At 32.7% G+C, this 24,747-nt stretch overlaps 1 protein-coding gene across 1 annotated transcript; it reads left to right on the top strand.

Annotated features, from left to right (window-relative positions):
* The first annotated feature begins 1,568 nt into the window (after positions 1–1,568).
* On the top strand, positions 1,569–3,031 carry LOC140013817 (alkane hydroxylase MAH1-like). Its single transcript, XM_072063981.1, has one exon. The coding sequence runs from the start codon at positions 1,625–1,627 to the stop codon at positions 2,921–2,923; it is 1,299 nt and encodes a 432-aa protein (XP_071920082.1). The 5' UTR covers positions 1,569–1,624; the 3' UTR covers positions 2,924–3,031.
* The last annotated feature ends 21,716 nt before the right edge of the window (positions 3,032–24,747 follow it).

Below are 24,747 nucleotides of genomic sequence, written 5' to 3'. Positions count from 1 at the left end.
ATTAAGCAATCATTAAGATATATTTCATATATTATATTTTTGAAAATGTAAGATTAATTACGAAAAGTAAATAAATACAAGGAAGTGTAAATACGATTAAATAAGAAAAATATATAAATGTAAGGGATGACAATAATTATCAATATATCTATATGCACGAGACATTAGGTGAATTTTACTTGTGTTAACGAGTGCTCAATAAACACGCGTTAGAAAAACACATCTTTTGTAGGAAGAGGTTAATTTCTTTTATTACCCTATTTTACTTATTTTATTTGATTTGGTTCGGTGGGAAGCTCCTTTCCTTCTTTGATGTTCTACATCGCATCGTCCACAACTTCAAGTTTGAAATGTGAGCTTTGCTCATTTGTAAGTCATCATTATTTGTGGTAGGTGCAAATATTTCAGGGTAAGGGTGAGTAGAGGGGAAGATCTGAAGCACAGTGAGGAGAAGGACAAGACATTGCTGCTTTAGTTGTGTATGCACGTACAGTTTTCTAGTTGACAACATTTGTACAATTTTGAACCCGCTGGCACATCTTATTGCTTCAGTGTGTCATAGTGTACATGTCTGGTTCTCAGCTGCTATTTTGGATCCAATATCTTTTTGTGACCACAATTGGAGCCTGTAGAAACTTTCGTGGCAGACTCTTAGCTAATTAAGAGGATTTGGCAGCCATTGGGTAGTAGTCTTTGTTATGGCATGTTTTGCTTCAGCTTCCAGCTGACTGGTGATACATTCTTGCAAGCATTCCATGCTAAATTTTTTAAAATTGGACAATGTCGATTTTGTCAGTCGATCATCAAGTTGTAGAAAATGAATTCGATGGCGTGAAGAGATCAATTATAAGTCCTACTAATTAATGGTACACGAGTTAATATTCTCAAAATCTTATGCAAGAGGAAGAGGTGAGAATGAGACAGGTTTGAAGTCGCACGTCCCACTTTCTCTAAAAAATTTCTCCATTTTGATTGTAAGCTGCTGATTTGTTTAACCATCAAAGAAAGACAAAAATGCAAGTTAGATTGACATTTATACAAAGTGGCTCGTTTCCCGAGTTATTTAGCACATTTGAAAAGGACAACAAAAAAGTTAGGAAATTCTAGACATCTTCACCTACGTAGTCTGACGTAACATAATCTCAATTTTATAAAAGGGATAATTTTAGAAGTCTCAAGGGAGATTTCTGATAATTTTACTTAATTTCCTTTAAGTTTAAAAAATTACACTAATCTCTTTCGATGCAATGAAATGGCTGCAATATCCCCACTTAATTGATAATTTACCACATGGGAGGGACATATAAAACCAAACAGAAGAAGAAGGGGAGTTTTGTTTGGGGGGGGGGGGTGAAGTCTGGCCAGCAAACCCTCTTCCATCCTCTCTATCCTCTTCCACCCATTCAGACTATCTTCTCTTCCATCTACCAACAACACTACAAGTCTACAAGTATTGTTTAATAGAGTCAATACAGTGTCAATTTGGGGTTATGAAAAGTTTTTAGATAGTGTTTTAGTTGGTGGTTATGATTGATTTACAGAGGAAGCAGTTCGGGGGGAGTGAACAGAGATTCTTAAAGAGAGTGGAGGCACCTTCGAGGCCAACGGCCCTTGGTTTGCTAATATGCACATGGTCCTCACCTGTGATCCTGCCAACATCCATTACATTCTCAGCAAAAACTTCTCAAACTACCCAAAGGGTCCCGAATTCAGGAAAATATTTGATATTTTGGGAGATGGGATTTTCAATGCTGATTCCCAGTTATGGGAAACTCACAGGAGAGTAACTTTGTCGCTTATGCACCACCCCAGTTTCCTGAAACTATTGGAAGTAACTGTTTGGGACAAAGTGGAAAAAGGGCTCCTCCCAGTTTTACAAAACTGTGCAAAAACAGGATCCCAGCTTGACTTGCAAGACATATTCCAGAGGTTCGCTTTTGATAGCATATCAAAATTGGTACTCGACCATGACCCAGGCAGCTTATCCTTGGATTTGCCAAACATCCCATGTGAGAAGGCTTTCAACGATCTAGCGTTAGTCCTGTTACATAGGCACATATTGCCGGAGCGCTACTGGAAGCTTCAGAAATGGCTAGGAATCGGTAAAGAGAAGAAGCTGAGCAAAGCTTGGGATGCTTTTGATCAATTCATTTACCCTCGCATATCACTGAAGCAAGAAAAACGGAGTAAAATGTTTGACGAGGAACGCAGGTTTGTCGGACTAACCACTTTAATGGAGGCTTACGAGGAGACAAACAATAGTATTCGCGATGCAAAAGCGTTCATGAGAGACAACATTCTGAATTTGATGTTTGCTGGTAGAGACACCACCAGTACAGCTCTCACATGGTTTTTCTGGCTGATTGCAACAAATCATTGGGCTGAGGAGAAGATTCTTGAAGAGATAGCAAATGAGTTGGACGTGGTGAAACAAGGTCAAGATTCGAGGCTCTTCAATGTCCAACAGTCACATAAACTCGTTTACCTCCACGCTGCTCTCTGTGAAGCTCTCAGGCTATATCCGCCCGTGGCTTTAGAGCACAAAGCTCCAGTCCAGGCCGACATTCTTCCAAGTGGTGTACGCGTCGAACCAAATACCAAACTGATTCTTTTCTTCTACTCCATGGGGAGGATGGAGTCCTTATGGGGTGAAGATTGCTTGGAGTTTAAGCCTGAAAGGTGGATATCGGAACGGGGGAGAGTCAGGCACGAACCTTCCTTCAAGTTCCCTGCGTTTAATGCCGGACCAAGGACTTGTTTGGGCAAGGAGATGGCTTTTGTTCAGATGAAAATGGTGGCAGCCTCCATCATCTACAATTACCACGTCCGAGTGGTGGATGGTCATCCTATTTCCCCTAGTGACTCCATTATTATCCAAATGAAACAGGGTTTAATGGTGAGGCTCTTTCAAAGAAATCGATGAATTTGTAGCCTTGAAATCATCACTCCCTATATGCATGTGAAGATCATCAGGCGACGAAGAATTGTAATATGTATCCTTGGCACTGATGTTTAATCCTTCTAGTTGAAACTTTTGTTGTAAAAAAAAAATTGTCTCCCCTGTATACTCTGTACTTATTTGGATGGTGAATTTAAAGTACGTTTGGAACGATTTTTCTTTTTTGTAATGTTCAATAATACTCTACTGCTATTACACTCGCTCTCCAGTTCTGTCCTACCAGTTGTCGTATCAAATGGGAAGAAAACAAAGGTCCTTGTTGCAGAAAAGGGAACGCACCTGTAATAGATAGATAAGCTACTGACATGGTGATAATTTGTTGGAATAGTTTGCGAATTGAAATAGAAATAAAGCTTGTCAAATTCAAAATATTGGACAAAAGAAGAATGGTTAATGTAGCCTCTTTTGGCATGTTTTTGTTCATTGAAGGAGACTAATTGCAATCTCTTGATGATCATTATAGTGAAGAAACAGTTTTGGCATGTTTTTGCCTATTAAAGGAGACTTGAGCAATCTCTTGATGATCATTGAAGTGAGGAAATTGTGATCCCTTAGTTTTAATGTCTTCTGGGTTGTTTTTCCTATATAAATGACAAGGTTTTAGTAAAACAATCTTACTTACTTAGCCATTTTGATCCTTTCTTAGAAAAATGCCTTTTAGTTTTGCTATCCAAAGTTCTTCATTCTTATTGTATCCTAAAGATATATTGCCTTAACCTAAAAGCAAATTACTAAGTGTAATGGAGGCCATGAACACCTTAAGGATAGTATTTGTGCATGCCTCAAGAATTATCAACAAATGCCCTTTCTTTTGTGAAATTTGTTAGTGAAATTTCTGCACTCTTATTTTATTTTGGGAAAATGGTCAATTTCGTTCCTAAACATTTTTGCCCTGTCAATTTAGTCCATGTATAATTTTTTTGGCCAATTTGATCCCTATACTTCTTTAACAGTTCCAATTGAGGAACATTACGGCAGCGCCACCATATAAATTCAATCAAATCACTAATTGAGCAACTAAGCAGGGATATTTTGGGTAGTTCTCTGTTGGGGCAATAACAAAAGAAGTAAAATCCCTGAAGGACCCAATTCTAAACCTTGGGTTCTTGACTAACAAAGTCTCCAAGAGACTGTCCAAACTCCTCTCCTCCTCGGATCCTTTTGGTGGTTCTTCTTGTGGCGTTTCCAAATTTTTTTTTATCTCTGAGTGCCCTTCTGGTTCACGTTTTAGAATGTCATCCACTACTCCTGCAACATTAACAGTTTCTTCTTTGGGAGCATATTCTTTTGCTAATTCCGGATTATCTTTGGAAGAAATATCCAGAGCAGGGATAGCATCAGGTTTCTTAATCTCTTCAATTGCAGCAGGCTCAATGTACTTATCCTCGATCTTTTCTTCCAGTTCAGCTGATGTAATAGGCAAACTTGGGGGCTCCTCAGCTTTTGGCTTCTCTTCCACCTCAGCTTTCACGACCTCTTCAACTATAAGTGGTTCACTTTGTTTCTCCTCAATCTTTTTCTCTGTTTCAACCAATGTTACTGCTGTTTCACCGGGGGTGTTCTCATCTTTTGGCTTTTCTTCATTTTCCTTAGGTGGAGAAGCACTGTCTTGTACAATTTTCTCTACGTCTTCTTTTACTTCCTTCTCAACTTGCTGCAATTTACGTAAAATCAATTAAAAAAAATGCAGAGAAAGCATAGGAAATCATTTGCATTCTGAAAAGGCGAGCATCTTATCCTAAACGAACCTAATTAGTAAAGTTAAAGGAACTGCAAAAGTGAGTAGGAAATCTGGAAGCAAAGTATCTTCAGAAAGATTTAGTCCGATACGTGATAAAGGTTGGAAATTTTCAACTGAAACCCAGTGGAGCTTCTTCAATAAAGCCCCAATATTCTCAAAACTCGATTGGAATCTTGCTGACATAAATCTCAGCACCCAACTCTAGATTTTACTTCTTTTGTCACGCCCCAATAGTGAACTATCCGAAATAACCTGCTTAGTTGCTCAATTAGTGACTTGATTGAATTTACATGGTGGTACCGCCACGGCATTCCTTAATTGGAATCGCTAAATAAGTATAAGGATTAAATTGGTCAAAAAAAATTATATATGAACTAAATTAATGCAATAAAAAAGTTTGGAGACGAAATTGGTCATTTTCCCTTTTAATTATTTTCTTAGCATAATTAAGCTATCCGGACCTAGAATGACTTTGGTTGTCATAGGAGCCCGTGTTTTTTTTGGATCAAGTTCGCCCACAAATAATTGTGTACTTATAAAGGGTGACCAACGCGCTGTAGTAGGCCTAATAGCCATGAGTTGTAGCTAAGCATTGTGTAAAGGGGAAATCAGGTATCTTTTCAAATTGAAGCTGACCTGTCAAAATAATTCATAGTGGGTGTGTCTGTCAAAGCAACTTTAATCTTTCCTATGCTATACAAAAGTGTGGATGATCTAACTTAAGTATTTTTTTCCCCTTTTTTTGTGTATCTATATTGCCCATAAGTAAAAGATAAAGCATAACTGAGAAGACCTTCATCCCAAATAACTAATGTTGAGATTCCAGAAATTCTGAGGCATTGGGTTTAGTATATCATGCTTTCATATTCATCATGACTAAAGAGTCCATAATATGCATGGTTATTAAAAGCAGCTCACCTTTACTTCTTCCAATTCGTGCATGAAGTTTGGCACTCCAGAAATACAAACTTTAATCACAATAATATTATATTAGCCAAGGAAGTCTTGATCTATTAACTAAGTTGAGGCATCAAAACCTAAATATCCTAGGTTCTTCCCCTTTTTACTTCTTAAATCTCACCCTTTTCTGTATCGAATTTTTTTTTTTTTTTTATAAAAAAATATAACATCATATTAATCTCAATCCATATGGTTAGTTAACTAGTTTATGAGTTTTATTATCTTTCTGTGGTTGATTTCCCAAATTTTCCATAAATTGTTATTTATGCCATTTTGCTTTTCGCAGGAGTTAAATGAAGAAGCATCAATCAAATTTTTCAAAACGTGCATGTGATATTGTGTAGTGTTTAGGTTACATTGAATAATAAAGAAGCGCCATTCTTAATCATTGTTAAAGTCCAATATTTGATCATTAAAAAGAATGCAAATGAATGAGGGGATGCAGGTAGGCTGTGAAAATGGGTGAAAGGAAATATATAGGTATCCACCTAGAAGCGTCTAGGATTAAGGAAGATAAGAGAAACTGAAGAAGGATGAGGACGGTGAAAGAAGCTCATGGATGAGGGAAGCAGGTTTTGCTGAGACATTAGAAAGCTGGGCTCAGGGCTTATTAGTCAGAAGGAGGGAAAAGAAATTTGGGAAGTCTTTCGGTAGGACAATACATTTGACCGATTAGCAGGTAAAACGTTTGCTTAGAAACTATTACTGGCTTAGATTTGTCAGTAACTCTTTACTCTTAGGAAAGTTATGGAGCTTGATGTGTTTATTAACCTTGAGGGAAAGTACTATTATTACATAATTAAATTTTATATATATTTACAGTGTCTAAATTATTACCGTTAAATCCATGACATATGTATAAAAATTAAATTTTAAATTTAAATTTTATATATTTATCATTCATCCAACGCTGATAGTATATAGTACAGGAAAGATTAATTCTTATTTCAATCCGTAACTCATTTTGGAATTACGGACAATTCTGGACCACACATGCCTTTTAGGAAAGTTAGGCAAACCGGCTTGTCCTGTTTATTTTCCAAATAAGTCTTAAAATATTGAAAAATGCAATTTGATTCCTCTAAGTTGCGGTCACAAATTATTTGATCCCCGTCTGCCCAAATCCAACGAGATACCCGCCAGCCTCCGAGACAACCAGCTTATTCACATTTGATGAACACTTGAAAAGAAAAGTTGGTAATCAAGTTTAGTTTAATTCCATCGGTGGCTAATAGGGCTAGAGGATGAAGGGAAATATGTGAAGAGAGAGACCGCAAGATTGATGACAAAGCCTCAAAATGGAGGAAGAATGAAGGCAGAGGCAGAGTAGGGAGTGGAAATTGGGTCAAAAATGGGTTGGCAGACTAGGTCAAGACCCGAGTATAATAGGAGACTCGTTGACCCGAACACGACCCGTCAACCCGCGACAAGTCAACATGTCTGATCTAAACACAAAATTTTCAAATTGATGGGTCATGTATAATAGGAGACTCGCTGACCCGAACACGACTCGTCAACTCGCGATAGGTCACCATGCCTGATCCGAACACAAAATTTTCAAATTGATGTGTCATCCGAATGGCCCGAAACATAATTCAAATTTACTAATCTACCGCTATAATTTCTAATAAAACCAATTCTGCACAAGAGTAATTACATAATCAAGTAAAAAATATCTCAATAAAACAATGCCAAATCAGATCTGAAATAAATTAAACATCGTAAAAATTTTTCATCCCAAGTCAGATCTGAAATAAATTAAGACACTTTAAAAGTAGAAAATAATATAATACATTATTTGTTCAAATATAACAATTCCAACTTCACAGAAGTTAAACAAATTCATTTAAAATTAAGTGGTCAATGCCTTTGGAAAAAAAATAATAGCTTAGTTTAATTATATAAAATGTTTTTTATATTTATTAAATTACTTTTAATTCATAAACAGGTTATCGGATCAATCCGTGGGTGACTTGAATTCGACATATTTTCTTATCGGGTTCTATCCGATTTTGATCCAAACTTGTGAAACCTCAATCCAAATCCATTTATTTTGTATTATATTCATGCCATGTTTTTAGATTGTGTCAGAAATTGCTACCCCTACAACAGAGGTCGAATTGAAAGTAGGGAGATGGCGGATTTGCGGGTGGGGGAAGGGAAGAAAGGAATTAGGCGGGTGAGATGATGGAGTGAAATTGGGAAGTATCAGCAGGGCCACCAGCACAGGGGCTGAATTGGGTGTGCAAGGTTCGTAACATGGTTTGTTATATTGGTGATTAATGAAAATTGTAATGACTGTTCCCAAATATTAAGGAAACCTGGAGACCAGGCGCACATAACTTCAAAAGTTGCAGGGTCTGTAACCCCATCATTGTCCAAAGTGCAAACTTGTGTGACATGTTATAATAAGTGGTTAAGATGCGTCCGCAGCTCTTGTCAAAGTTACTGAGCCGTCTTCTTGTTGTTTTCTTTTCTTTTTTTTTCGAAAACGATAAATCTAATCTATCCTATATTAAGGGGAAGGGGGAGGGCATAAGGAGACGAGACTGAACCATCACCGGACTAAACAGATGCACAGTACACCCGTCTGAATTTTTTGGAGACAAGCCACTGAAATGTGACATTTTTGGTGAAAGGCAAGGTTCGAACAGTGGTGGCCACCGAGCCAAAGGCCCAATGATTTGTTGTTTCCCTTTCTGTTGTGGTCTATCTTGAAACTGCCAAGTGCCAAGTCTCCATGTGGGGTAATCTATAATTAGTCAATCTCCCATAGTAGAACCAAATAATTTTGTATTCTAGACATGATTTTAAATCTCAATCTTCTTGGTCCGTGTGAATAGCTTTAGTTAGCTAATGTTATATAGGGTAAATAACATATAACCTCTCTATGATTTTGTCTATTATCACATGGTCCCTCAATGTTTTAAAATATCCATTTCACCTTCTATTATTTTATATAAAGTGAAAATTTGATGAAAAATAGCTTGTGTAACTTCATTAATTGAAATACTAATACTACTCTTATTTAGATGCTAAATCAATTGACGATTTTAATTACCTTGTAAAAAGTATAGAGAAATTACGTGAATAAATGCAAAAATCACTGGAGAATAATGTAGATATTTATACAAACCATAAAAGGATTACACGAAGATTAAGATTTTATTGCACGTGCTTTTAGAGCGTGTTTGGTATAGATACCTTAACTGTTTGTGCATTCTGTACATTTTTCACCTTATATAAAATTATAGGAGTTTATGTGTCTATTTTGAAACCTTATGAAGATCATCTGATATTCTGTAAAATCATAGAGCGGTTATAAGTAATTCGTCCTATTATATATAAGAATGGTATATAAGCTTGTAGCTGAAGAGGGTTGGAAGAAGTTAAAAGAATACCTTGCCCTAGTGTAGATTTACTTAGGTGTGTCAACGGGCCGAGTCCAGCATATTATATCGGATCCAAATCCGACCTATTTACCCGATGGGTCTTCTACTCTATGTTCTGGATCCGGATCCAACAGGTCTCGGATCCGGGTCGGGTGTACCAAAAAAATCTAACAAAGCTCATAATTTCTAAAAAAAATGAGAAAAAATATATTTGTAAACTAATTTCAAATAATACAAAAAAAATTCAAATAAGAAAAGAAATCAAATTGATCTTACTCAAATACATCACCCTAATCAAATTATATTGGTAAATATATATATTAAATTATTAATCAATTTATATCCGGATCCTGGTCTGATACGGGTCGGAATACTATATTCCATATTCGACCACTTTTTTTGTTTGACAAAACGGATCCAGATCCGGATCCGAATAATGGAATTAAATCCGAGTAATGGAATTAAATCCCTATCCATACCCAGAATAATTTGATGAATCCGGTCTGGGTTCGACTCTAGACCCGGACCGTTGACAGCCCTAGATTTACTAGAGCGCAAGATACCATACGCAACATCAAGGTGGGCCTACCTAGGCGTAGTGTAGGGTGTTAACGGATCATATCTGGGCTGGAATTGGTGATTCCGGACTTGATGAGGTTGTGTAGGTGTTGGGTGTTAATGGATCAAATATGGACTGGAATTGGTAATTTTGGACTCGCAGATACATAATAAGCCGATTCGGATTCAAATCTGGATCCGGATCCGAATGGATGTAAATATACGATTTCGAATCCGAAACGGGTCAGATCCGAATCCAAAAATTGGCCAAGTATATCCAAATTTTTCGAATTGATTTGATATGCGGATATCAATACCAAGAATAGGCAATAATAAGCAACCCGTCTCTTGAACTTATCTAGAAAATTACTTAATCCATCAAAGCCAAAACGATAATGAGTTACACTTAAACAACAATGATAAAACCAAGTTACACAAGAAGGATTAAACCAAGTTACTCATTCCAAATATTACATTCTAGTTTTCCACAAGAGAAAGCTTAAATTGCTTGGAATAAAAAGACATCACTTAAAACAAATTACGCAATATGTAGGTTTATCAACAAATACACTACATAAACTCCTGATGAAAAGAGTGAAGTAAACAACAAACCACAATTGTAAGATGTAGCAACTAATAGGTTCATTCATGTCCCTCTTTTCTTTTTCACATCAAACTTTTCTTTCCAAATTTAGCACTTGATCTTCATACTTTGATGTTAATGTTGCAGTGCTCCTCACTACCTGCGATGTCTACTGTGATTTTTAACTAAAGTTGAAGATTTTTTGGACTTGAAAAAAATTATTAATTTATTCTTAAACATCTATAATATAATATTAATCAAAGGAACACTATTAATACAGATACACTAACATATACTATATTTCTTTCTTCTGAAGGAAGTAGTAGATCTCATTTACTATCTTGTAGTGACATCTAAACTAATTATAACTGATAAGATGATCTAAGTTAGTAGATTAATTTGCATATAGAATATTATATGGATAACTATTTGAGTGTCAACGATATATTGTCTAAATACGGTATGTGTAAGTGATCCTACTACTTAATAGTATCATATTATTTTGAGTGTTAATTGTTATACTTTGACTCTCTTAACTGTTATACTTAACAGGGTAACTCATATCATTAGAGACTAGATATAACATGATGCATGGATGGATAGTAAATAGTATATAACGATTCACCACCTCTAATAGTAGAGGAGTTATTTAATTAATGGCCATTTGTTAAAATATTATTCAAGAAATTTTAATATTAGGTGGAAAAATCTTAGGGTGCATTTGATAAAATTGAAATCTCAAATCTAAAATCTAAAATCTAAAATTTGAAATTTGAATCTATCAAGTTATTGATTTGTTAAGTACTAAAGCCCTAACATTTGAGTGTACTCTGCATTAAGAGACTAGTGAATAACTTATACATATTTTTTGGAGTAAGTTTTCCTTAAACAATTCAAAATCATTTAATTAATTAAATGATCAACATTTGGTTATCAAACACTTCTAAACATGTTAAGGTCGGAATCAATTAAATTTAAGTGCCAAATTGGATTATCAAACATAATTAGATAGATGTATCTAAATATCTATTCATTGAAGTTATATTTTGGTTATAAGTAAATAATTAATTTTATTACAAATGGCACATTAGAAATGCAACAAATACTGCTAATTAGTAAACAACGCAATGTGCTTGATATTTTGTTGGTTATTAATAGTAAATATATGGAAATATATTATTTCCTTAAATATATGAAAACAAATACCATTCTTGGTTTTTGAGGAAATTGCTTCGGTTGAGAGATTTTGCTTGGCAACAGATTCGGGCTGTGGTTAGTAATGATCAAACCATCTATTTATGGTTTGATAAGTGGCATCCACATAGGCATTTACTTTATTATTTTAGAATTGATATTCTTCAAGAATTTGATAGTATTGTGAATGCAAGATTAGCTAGCATCACGAGTGCTAGTGATTGGGTTTGGCACTAGGGAAAGAAGAGATTTCAGAAGGTTGAGTACTTGTCTACCTTTATCTCGTGAAGAGGACTCTTTTTACCGGATGGGTGACAAAACAGATAATTTCACAAACTTTTCTACTACTGAACTTTTAAGATGCAGAGGTTCCATGGTTCCATAGTTCAAGTCAGTATGGTTCAAAAGATACAATCTCAGGCATGCATTTATGATCTGGTTGATATGTAAAAATAATTTACCACTAAAAGACAGATTAATGAAATGGGGAATAGCAGTGGATAGATAGTGTGCATTGAGTTCAAGAGCTAATGAATTAGTGGGACATCTCTTTTTCACTTGTGATTATGCTGCTTATGTTTGGCAGAGAATACGGCAGTTTTGTCTCTTGTATAAGGGAGTATGTAGGTGGTCCGATGAACTTTAATGGTGATTCAACATATTCAATAAGACACTTTTATTAGCATGGTGTTCAAGTATGCTATTGCAGTAACAATTCATATGTTACGGAGAAAAAGGAATAGAAAGATTTTTTTATGGCAAACTACTATTACTGAGTTGCTAATCTAATCTGGTAGTGTGCTTAATTGTTACATAATTTGTGTCAATTCTCCCTTTATTTTAGTAGATTATTTCGTTATTGTGTGGATTTTTCTTAACTTTTGTGTTTTATTGGTGTTTTTAGGAATATGTAATAAAAAGAGTTTAAAAAGAGTGCTGAGAAGATTATTTGATGTGAAGCAAGGGCGCACCTTGAAGAGATTCCAGAATTAAGAAGTGCGGGACACGAGACTAATTTCAGATGATTGATTATTTCTCTGCAATTTTGGAAAAAAGACCAAGAATTCTATTCTCTTTAGGAAGCTCTATTTTTATTGAAGATAATTAGTTAGTATATTATTTTATCATTATCTAGGAAAGTAGACTATTCTAGTAGCGAAGGAAGATAGTTCCTTTTATCGGGATAATTTTTTAGGAGATATCTTTCTTAGTAGGAATATCAATAAATTTCCAACTTTGACTGTTTGTTCAGAACATCATAGATAGTAGTTTTTCTCTCTTCGTCTCTCAAGAAAAAAAAAAATCAATACTTTGTTGGCCGCATTTTCATCATAAGGAGTAGCTAAGCATTTCTTGCTAGCCAAAGGATAAATTGAAGGATTGGTTCTACAAACAACCATAAGATCGAATTTATTTTAACTATTTATTTCATTTATTGGCATTTGTATTCCTGATTTTACTGCTCATGATTATTGTGTTAGTTGAATATCTAAGGTCCAGAATTTAATTCAACTAAATAATTTACTGTCAATTAACATAGTTGAATCCTAATTGTTTGGCTGTTTTGATTCTTATGGTGGCCGGCATGATTGGATTTATATTAGAAAGGCAAATAATCTAACTTAAATGAGCCATTGTAATGTGTTTGTTAGTTGGAATTGGGTTTTTCTAATTTTTAACACAATTGTAAGATTAAATCCTATAGTCGTACCTATTTTTGTCTTTCGATTAAGAAAGTAATTGATGGTCATATCTTGACTATTGAAAAAGTAAGAAAAGTCTAGTTGCCAGAGTTTATTGACAACTATAACCAGTTTATTAATGAATGTTTGAATTTATTTTTGCATTAATGATTAGTTGTATAAACCATTTCTGAAATTCTTCCTATGGCTAAAGCTTACGTTATCGTTATTTAGATTTTATTAATGTTTGCATGTTTCCTTTATTAGAATTAAATGGTTAGTCTAGTTTTCTAGGAACCCCCCCTCCCCCGGCCATTTAACAATTGCTCTAGAGATAAATAAATCATCCCAATCCCTGTAGAGGCGATTTTATGTAACACTACATGCTCTAATTTTATTGATTTTGGAATGAGTGTTTTATTTTGATTGATTGACAACTTGTCATAATCCACTCCATTGTGCAGAGTATCTGAAGTATTGTTGCGGGGTGGAGAAAAGTTCTTCGAACCAAAGAAATTGGAAATTTTGTTTGGAGTGAGATTTTACTTCTGATTTTTTTTTTGTTAGCTAGTTTGATTATTAGTATATTATAATAGTTGTATGTAGCGAGGAGGATATGCAGAGTGTGTCACTTTGCATACTCTTCATACTTATTCTTTAATAAAATTCATAGTTTACCACACACACACACACATATATATACTAGGGAGAAAAGGCCGTGCAACGCACGGGAGTTTAGTGCTTATAATTAAAGATGATTAATAATTATTATTTGGCATTTTCTAATATAAGAATTGAAGTATGACAATTTTATTATGTGATGTTAAATAAAAAAATTATAAGTTAAATATTGAGTTAAAAAATATAATATGCAATAAAACATAATTATAAGATACAATCAACTACTTTGTATCTAACCTGGTATAATAAAAGACCCATTTATATCTACTCATGCACTTTAGGGATATTAAAATTTGTTATTTAGTTTAAATTTGATCTTGATATGAGGGCAATCCACCACATTATCTTGTCATATAAGTAAGATTTGAACAATTAGCATACTTGAAGAAATCATTGCTAGTGGAATTTCGGTTCTTGCAAGCCAAATTTTTGAATTTATATTGATTCCAAGGACATATCATCACGAGACTTTCACATTAAGTAAGCAATTAATTATAATTTATTGTATGATTTAGGACATATAGCAAAGCATTTCCTTCTCGATAGGGGTTACAATCATGAAATATCAGTTTTATGTTAGTTGCAAAGATATACAACAACTAACTTGCTAATTTAGAGGAATAATTACCTCAAAAAAGTACTAAAGCATCTTAATCCACTCAATTCAAGAAAAACAATTAAAAGTAATGAGGTGCATGCTTTAGATTTGTAGCCAAATAGTTTTAAGTAGATAGTTAAATATATTGGCAAATCAGAAGAAGTGAAAAATTGTCTAAATGGAATAGTCAATAAAGTAGCAAATGATTTGAAAATTACCCTAACTAATAGTTAAAACAACAAAAGAAGTAGATGCAATCTATAAATAGGAAAATTTATGATGATAAACTTATTTTAAACCATAAATAACAATTAACAAATGTGGGCTCTTCCTTATCAAGCTTGTCTAACATGGACAATTGAATTCAAACCAAAAAGTAGATTGGTTTAAAAAAACATACCTATTGAGAAGGTGTTGCAAAATGGAGAAGAGTAGTCGCTAATGTAGCAACATCCGAATTCAATATGCTGCATGATTGTGGTGGAACAAAACCTATAAGTAAATGAAATGAATTTGAATAGATGGGGGTTACTATGGTAACAACCAAGAAACTAGACTTCTCTACTAATTGACATTATTTGTGTCTTAACATCTATATATCATAACTTTGCAAATAACTGATGAGAAAGGCTTTAAGATATTAAAAAAGTTAGATGTTAATACAATTAAATGATTAGAAGGGCTTTTATGTAATTTCACTAAAACATAAGTTGAATTCAGTTGTATCCAATGTTTAATTGGATATCAAATACTATCACATATCAAACTTACACCTAGCTTTAAATGTTTAAAATGATATCCAAGTAATTACAACAAAACTAAATTAGTTATAATGACTCATATTCAATACTCTAATTACACTTCAAACACTCTCACATTTCCAAAAAGGCCCCATCCTTGCAGTTGAAATTCAAGCCCTAAACTCATTCTTATATAGTATAAGGATAAGGATACACACATGGTAATAAGTATTTGATGGAGTATCCATTCAAAGTTAAGTTAAATTCAGAGTCTAAAGAAGGAATTTGAAAAAATCTAAAGTATATAAATGAGACGGTAAGATCGACAATGGTCATTGAATAACTTATAAATTGTTCTATACTTTGTTCCTTACCATCTTATCAAACAATCACAAGAAGAATCATATGTCACTTATTTGGGTGGCCACAGTTCTAGAACTATCTGTTTTGATTTAAAAATCACTAGTTTGATTTCTTTAAAAGGTGGAACCAAATACTCGCCCTTATAGGAATAGTTCTGATTACAATCCTGAGACTTTTGGCTACATATTTAGTTACAATTCCAGTTCCTTCGGGTTATGATTCCGGTTGTTTCTAGCATATACTTAACCACTTATAGTTACAAATTCAATATAAAACAATATTACAATGAAGCATAGAAGAAATTAAGGAACAAGAAATTAGAAAAAAAACAACACTTTTATTATATTATTAGTTGATTGGAAAAAGATAATAATACAAATTTAATGAGAAAAATACCTCATATCTGTCAAATATTTTAAATAAAATAAAAGGTAAACTATATTTTATTGGAATTGAAATGGAAAAGGAAAAGTGTCTCAAATTTCTCATTAAATTGGTACATGCATGCTGGCATGCATACATACATACATATAATATATATACGTGTGTGTGCGTGTGTATTATATGTATGTATGCGCGTGTTATATATGTATGTATTTATATGTATATGTATATGTGTATGTGTGTCTGTATATATATATATATATATATATATATATATATATATATGTGTGTATATGTGTGTATGTGTGTATATATACACACACAGATCTGTCATGGAAAGAAGTAATCATTGAAGACACATACTGGAAGATGAAACCAAAAAAGAAAAAAATTAAAAGCTGTCAATATTTTAGTTTTTGAATGGGTATTGTAATTTGAAGAATTAGATATTTTTCTTGATGGAATTAATATAAGGGTTTTGCCAAGTTCTAAGCAATATACTTGTATATATATTTTCGTATGCAATAGCAATTTTAATGAAAATTTGTTAGTTGTTCTTTGAGTTAGTCAAAATTTGATTATTTTGGTGTTGAATGCTGGTGAATGTCCATTGTTTTCATTTTCAGATAATATTAACATATCTAAAATGGGAGTTTTTGTGCCTGGAAGTGTTTGATAAAATGCTTCAGTAAACCAAGTCTTAAAAAAAAAGGACAATTATCCCATGTTAATATTAGTTAAGTCATTGCCGTTATTGAAAAAAATACAAACATTGATAGCTGGAACTATTGTTATAGAGTTGGCAACTTGTGATTGGTTATTGAGCAACTTATAAGAAATCCTACACGTCCCTCAATGAAACCATAAAACCTGAAGAGACCTTCTGTAAAACATCAAGGATAGAAAATACTGGATAGAGAAACAAAAGGTCCAGAATGGGGATTAAGGTATAGCAGTGAGCAAGATAAAATAAGGATTAGTATGGTTCGAAGACTCGGCCGAGACCGCGATTAAACGTTTCCGAGATATGTGACAGGCCGAGACGTCACTATGAAGTGTTGAAACAGCCGAATCACATCGAGTCACTCCGAGTCATCTCGAGTCAATTTGAATTTTTATTATTTTTATTATTTTTTTAATTATTTTTATTTATCATATTTTTTACAATTTTTAGAATATTAAATATTTCACAAATTCGCGTCTCGCAACAAGTCTTGGAGAGAACAAGGGATGCAACTTCAAGTCAATTTTCCCCGGATTAAGTTTGATTCATTGTTTTCCATTCCATCCTCTAGTTCCAGTAGTGATTTAATATCATAGATAAAGTGAGATATCTTAAACTAATCCAAGTTTTGTTAGCAAAAACCCCACCCCATGAGACTATCTCCAACAATCTGCCGAAAAAATGTGCTCCTCGTATATATTCCTTATCTTGATTGGATCTTTACTCAGAGCTTATCCTGTACTACCTCCAACTCTGTCTAGCTACTCGTAATATTTTCCATGCGTGCTTGACAATTCACCTACATGTTCATGTTTATCGAGATCTACTCATTTAGCCTTTACAATCATGGTTCAAAGTCGTGGTCGTGGCTTGAACCATTGCATATCGGTCTCGGCATATCGGTCGTGGTCTCGGCGAGACGCGAATTTGTGAAATATTTAATATTCTAAAAATTGTAAAAAATATGATAAATAAAAATAATTAAAAAAATAATAAAAATAATAAAAATTCAAATTGACTCGAGATGACTCGGAGTGACTCGATGTGATTCGGCTGTTTCAACACTTCATAGTGACGTCTCGGCCTGTCACATATCTCGGAAACGTTTAATCGCGGTCTCGGCCGAGTCTTCGAACCATACTAATCCTTATTTTATCTTGCTCACTGCTATACCTTAATCCCCATTCTGGACCTTTTGTTTCTCTATCCAGTATTTTCTATCCTTGATGTTTTACAGAAGGTCTCTTCAGGTTTTATGGTTTCATTGAGGGACGTGTAGGATTTCTTATAAGTTGCTCAATAACCAATCACAAGTTGCCAACTCTATAACAATAGTTCCAGCTATCAATGTTTGTATTTTTTTCAATAACGGCAATGACTTAACTAATATTAACATGGGATAATTGTCCTTTTTTTTTAAGACTTGGTTTACTGAAGCATTTTATCAAACACTTCCAGGCACAAAAACTCCCATTTTAGATATGTTAATATTATCTGAAAATGAAAACAATGGACATTCACCAGCATTCAACACCAAAATAATCAAATTTTGACTAACTCAAAGAACAACTAACAAATTTTCATTAAAATTGCTATTGCATACGAAAATATATATACAAGTATATTGCTTAGAACTTGGCAAAACCCTTATATTAATTCCATCAAGAAAAATATCTAATTCTTCAAATTACAATACCCATTCAAAAACTAAAATATTGACAGCTTTTAATTTTTTTCTTTTTTGGTTTCATCTTCCAGTATGTGTCTTCAATGATTACTTCTTTCCATGACAGATCTGTGTGTGTATATATACACACATACACACATATACACACATAATATATATATATATATATATATATATATATATATATATACAGACACACATACACATATACATATACATATAAATACATACATATATAACACGCGCATACATACATATAATACACACGCACACACACGTATATATATTATATGTATGTATGTATGCATGCCAGCATGCATGTACCAATTTAATGAGAAATTTGAGACACTTTTCCTTTTCCATTTCAATTCCAATAAAATATAGTTTACCTTTTATTTTATTTAAAATATTTGACAGATATGAGGTATTTTTCTCATTAAATTTGTATTATTATCTTTTTCCAATCAACTAATAATATAATAAAAGTGTTGTTTTTTTTCTAATTTCTTGTTCCTTAATTTCTTCTATGCTTCATTGTAATATTGTTTTATATTGAATTTGTAACTATAAGTGGTTAAGTATATGCTAGAAACAACCGGAATCATAACCCGAAGGAACTGGAATTGTAACTAAATATGTAGCCAAAAGTCTCAGGATTGTAATCAGAACTATTCCTATAAGGGCGAGTATTTGGTTCCACCTTTTAAAGAAATCAAACTAGTGATTTTTAAATCAAAACAGATAGTTCTAGAACTGTGGCCACCCAAATAAGTGACATATGATTCTTCTTGTGATTGTTTGATAAGATGGTAAGGAACAAAGTATAGAACAATTTATAAGTTATTCAATGACCATTGTCGATCTTACCGTCTCATTTATATACTTTAGATTTTTTCAAATTCCTTCTTTAGACTCTGAATTTAACTTAACTTTGAATGGATACTCCATCAAATACTTATTACCATGTGTGTATCCTTATCCTTATACTATATAAGAATGAGTTTAGGGCTTGAATTTCAACTGCAAGGATGGGGCCTTTTTGGAAATGTGAGAGTGTTTGAAGTGTAATTAGAGTATTGAATATGAGTCATTATAACTAATTTAGTTTTGTTGTAATTACTTGGATATCATTTTAAACATTTAAAGCTAGGTGTAAGTTTGATATGTGATAGTATTTGATATCCAATTAAACATTGGATACAACTGAATTCAACTTATGTTTTAGTGAAATTACATAAAAGCCCTTCTAATCATTTAATTGTATTAACATCTAACTTTTTTAATATCTTAAAGCCTTTCTCATCAGTTATTTGCAAAGTTATGATATATAGATGTTAAGACACAAATAATGTCAATTAGTAGAGAAGTCTAGTTTCTTGGTTGTTACCATAGTAACCCCCATCTATTCAAATTCATTTCATTTACTTATAGGTTTTGTTCCACCACAATCATGCAGCATATTGAATTCGGATGTTGCTACATTAGCGACTACTCTTCTCCATTTTGCAACACCTTCTCAATAGGTATGTTTTTTTAAACCAATCTACTTTTTGGTTTGAATTCAATTGTCCATGTTAGACAAGCTTGATAAGGAAGAGCCCACATTTGTTAATTGTTATTTATGGTTTAAAATAAGTTTATCATCATAAATTTTCCTATTTATAGATTGCATCTACTTCTTTTGTTGTTTTAACTATTAGTTAGGGTAATTTTCAAATCATTTGCTACTTTATTGACTATTCCATTTAGACAATTTTTCACTTCTTCTGATTTGCCAATATATTTAACTATCTACTTAAAACTATTTGGCTACAAATCTAAAGCATGCACCTCATTACTTTTAATTGTTTTTCTTGAATTGAGTGGATTAAGATGCTTTAGTACTTTTTTGAGGTAATTATTCCTCTAAATTAGCAAGTTAGTTGTTGTATATCTTTGCAACTAACATAAAACTGATATTTCATGATTGTAACCCCTATCGAGAAGGAAATGCTTTGCTATATGTCCTAAATCATACAATAAATTATAATTAATTGCTTACTTAATGTGAAAGTCTCGTGATGATATGTCCTTGGAATCAATATAAATTCAAAAATTTGGCTTGCAAGAACCGAAATTCCACTAGCAATGATTTCTTCAAGTATGCTAATTGTTCAAATCTTACTTATATGACAAGATAATGTGGTGGATTGCCCTCATATCAAGATCAAATTTAAACTAAATAACAAATTTTAATATCCCTAAAGTGCATGAGTAGATATAAATGGGTCTTTTATTATACCAGGTTAGATACAAAGTAGTTGATTGTATCTTATAATTATGTTTTATTGCATATTATATTTTTTAACTCAATATTTAACTTATAATTTTTTTATTTAACATCACATAATAAAATTGTCATACTTCAATTCTTATATTAGAAAATGCCAAATAATAATTATTAATCATCTTTAATTATAAGCACTAAACTCCCGTGCGTTGCACGGCCTTTTCTCCCTAGTATATATATGTGTGTGTGTGTGTGGTAAACTATGAATTTTATTAAAGAATAAGTATGAAGAGTATGCAAAGTGACACACTCTGCATATCCTCCTCGCTACATACAACTATTATAATATACTAATAATCAAACTAGCTAACAAAAAAAAAATCAGAAGTAAAATCTCACTCCAAACAAAATTTCCAATTTCTTTGGTTCGAAGAACTTTTCTCCACCCCGCAACAATACTTCAGATACTCTGCACAATGGAGTGGATTATGACAAGTTGTCAATCAATCAAAATAAAACACTCATTCCAAAATCAATAAAATTAGAGCATGTAGTGTTACATAAAATCGCCTCTACAGGGATTGGGATGATTTATTTATCTCTAGAGCAATTGTTAAATGGCCGGGGGAGGGGGGGTTCCTAGAAAACTAGACTAACCATTTAATTCTAATAAAGGAAACATGCAAACATTAATAAAATCTAAATAACGATAACGTAAGCTTTAGCCATAGGAAGAATTTCAGAAATGGTTTATACAACTAATCATTAATGCAAAAATAAATTCAAACATTCATTAATAAACTGGTTATAGTTGTCAATAAACTCTGGCAACTAGACTTTTCTTACTTTTTCAATAGTCAAGATATGACCATCAATTACTTTCTTAATCGAAAGACAAAAATAGGTACGACTATAGGATTTAATCTTACAATTGTGTTAAAAATTAGAAAAACCCAATTCCAACTAACAAACACATTACAATGGCTCATTTAAGTTAGATTATTTGCCTTTCTAATATAAATCCAATCATGCCGGCCACCATAAGAATCAAAACAGCCAAACAATTAGGATTCAACTATGTTAATTGACAGTAAATTATTTAGTTGAATTAAATTCTGGACCTTAGATATTCAACTAACACAATAATCATGAGCAGTAAAATCAGGAATACAAATGCCAATAAATGAAATAAATAGTTAAAATAAATTCGATCTTATGGTTGTTTGTAGAACCAATCCTTCAATTTATCCTTTGGCTAGCAAGAAATGCTTAGCTACTCCTTATGATGAAAATGCGGCCAACAAAGTATTGATTTTTTTTTTTCTTGAGAGACGAAGAGAGAAAAACTACTATCTATGATGTTCTGAACAAACAGTCAAAGTTGGAAATTTATTGATATTCCTACTAAGAAAGATATCTCCTAAAAAATTATCCCGATAAAAGGAACTATCTTCCTTCGCTACTAGAATAGTCTACTTTCCTAGATAATGATAAAATAATATACTAACTAATTATCTTCAATAAAAATAGAGCTTCCTAAAGAGAATAGAATTCTTGGTCTTTTTTCCAAAATTGCAGAGAAATAATCAATCATCTGAAATTAGTCTCGTGTCCCGCACTTCTTAATTCTGGAATCTCTTCAAGGTGCGCCCTTGCTTCACATCAAATAATCTTCTCAGCACTCTTTTTAAACTCTTTTTATTACATATTCCTAAAAACACCAATAAAACACAAAAGTTAAGAAAAATCCACACAATAACGAAATAATCTACTAAAATAAAGGGAGAATTGACACAAATTATGTAACAATTAAGCACACTACCAGATTAGATTAGCAACTCAGTAATAGTAGTTTGCCATAAAAAAATCTTTCTATTCCTTTTTCTCCGTAACATATGAATTGTTACTGCAATAGCATACTTGAACACCATGCTAATAAAAGTGTCTTATTGAATATGTTGAATCACCATTAAAGTTCATCGGACCACCTACATACTCCCTTATACAAGAGACAAAACTGCCGTATTCTCTGCCAAACATAAGCAGCATAATCACAAGTGAAAAAGAGATGTCCCACTAATTCATTAGCTCTTGAACTCAATGCACACTATCTATCCACTGCTATTCCCCATTTCATTAATCTGTCTTTTAGTGGTAAATTATTTTTACATATCAACCAGATCATAAATGCATGCCTGAGATTGTATCTTTTGAACCATACTGACTTGAACTATGGAACCATGGAACCTCTGCATCTTAAAAGTTCAGTAGTAGAAAAGTTTGTGAAATTATCTGTTTTGTCACCCATCCGGTAAAAAGAGTCCTCTTCACGAGATAAAGGTAGACAAGTACTCAACCTTCTGAAATCTCTTCTTTCCCTAGTGCCAAACCCAATCACTAGCACTCGTGATGCTAGCTAATCTTGCATTCACAATACTATCAAATTCTTGAAGAATATCAATTCTAAAATAATAAAGTAAATGCCTATGTGGATGCCACTTATCAAACCATAAATAGATGGTTTGATCATTACTAACCACAGCCCGAATCTGTTGCCAAGCAAAATCTCTCAACCGAAGCAATTTCCTCAAAAACCAAGAATGGTATTTGTTTTCATATATTTAAGGAAATAATATATTTCCATATATTTACTATTAATAACCAACAAAATATCAAGCACATTGCGTTGTTTACTAATTAGCAGTATTTGTTGCATTTCTAATGTGCCATTTGTAATAAAATTAATTATTTACTTATAACCAAAATATAACTTCAATGAATAGATATTTAGATACATCTATCTAATTATGTTTGATAATCCAATTTGGCACTTAAATTTAATTGATTCCGACCTTAACATGTTTAGAAGTGTTTGATAACCAAATGTTGATCATTTAATTAATTAAATGATTTTGAATTGTTTAAGGAAAACTTACTCCAAAAAATATGTATAAGTTATTCACTAGTCTCTTAATGCAGAGTACACTCAAATGTTAGGGCTTTAGTACTTAACAAATCAATAACTTGATAGATTCAAATTTCAAATTTTAGATTTTAGATTTTAGATTTGAGATTTCAATTTTATCAAATGCACCCTAAGATTTTTCCACCTAATATTAAAATTTCTTGAATAATATTTTAACAAATGGCCATTAATTAAATAACTCCTCTACTATTAGAGGTGGTGAATCGTTATATACTATTTACTATCCATCCATGCATCATGTTATATCTAGTCTCTAATGATATGAGTTACCCTGTTAAGTATAACAGTTAAGAGAGTCAAAGTATAACAATTAACACTCAAAATAATATGATACTATTAAGTAGTAGGATCACTTACACATACCGTATTTAGACAATATATCGTTGACACTCAAATAGTTATCCATATAATATTCTATATGCAAATTAATCTACTAACTTAGATCATCTTATCAGTTATAATTAGTTTAGATGTCACTACAAGATAGTAAATGAGATCTACTACTTCCTTCAGAAGAAAGAAATATAGTATATGTTAGTGTATCTGTATTAATAGTGTTCCTTTGATTAATATTATATTATAGATGTTTAAGAATAAATTAATAATTTTTTTCAAGTCCAAAAAATCTTCAACTTTAGTTAAAAATCACAGTAGACATCGCAGGTAGTGAGGAGCACTGCAACATTAACATCAAAGTATGAAGATCAAGTGCTAAATTTGGAAAGAAAAGTTTGATGTGAAAAAGAAAAGAGGGACATGAATGAACCTATTAGTTGCTACATCTTACAATTGTGGTTTGTTGTTTACTTCACTCTTTTCATCAGGAGTTTATGTAGTGTATTTGTTGATAAACCTACATATTGCGTAATTTGTTTTAAGTGATGTCTTTTTATTCCAAGCAATTTAAGCTTTCTCTTGTGGAAAACTAGAATGTAATATTTGGAATGAGTAACTTGGTTTAATCCTTCTTGTGTAACTTGGTTTTATCATTGTTGTTTAAGTGTAACTCATTATCGTTTTGGCTTTGATGGATTAAGTAATTTTCTAGATAAGTTCAAGAGACGGGTTGCTTATTATTGCCTATTCTTGGTATTGATATCCGCATATCAAATCAATTCGAAAAATTTGGATATACTTGGCCAATTTTTGGATTCGGATCTGACCCGTTTCGGATTCGAAATCGTATATTTACATCCATTCGGATCCGGATCCAGATTTGAATCCGAATCGGCTTATTATGTATCTG

Source organism: Coffea arabica, chromosome 8c (genome assembly GCF_036785885.1).
Source record: "Coffea arabica cultivar ET-39 chromosome 8c, Coffea Arabica ET-39 HiFi, whole genome shotgun sequence".
Lineage (NCBI taxonomy): Eukaryota > Viridiplantae > Streptophyta > Magnoliopsida > Gentianales > Rubiaceae > Coffea > Coffea arabica.
This window is presented reverse-complemented; position numbering and strand designations above follow the sequence as displayed.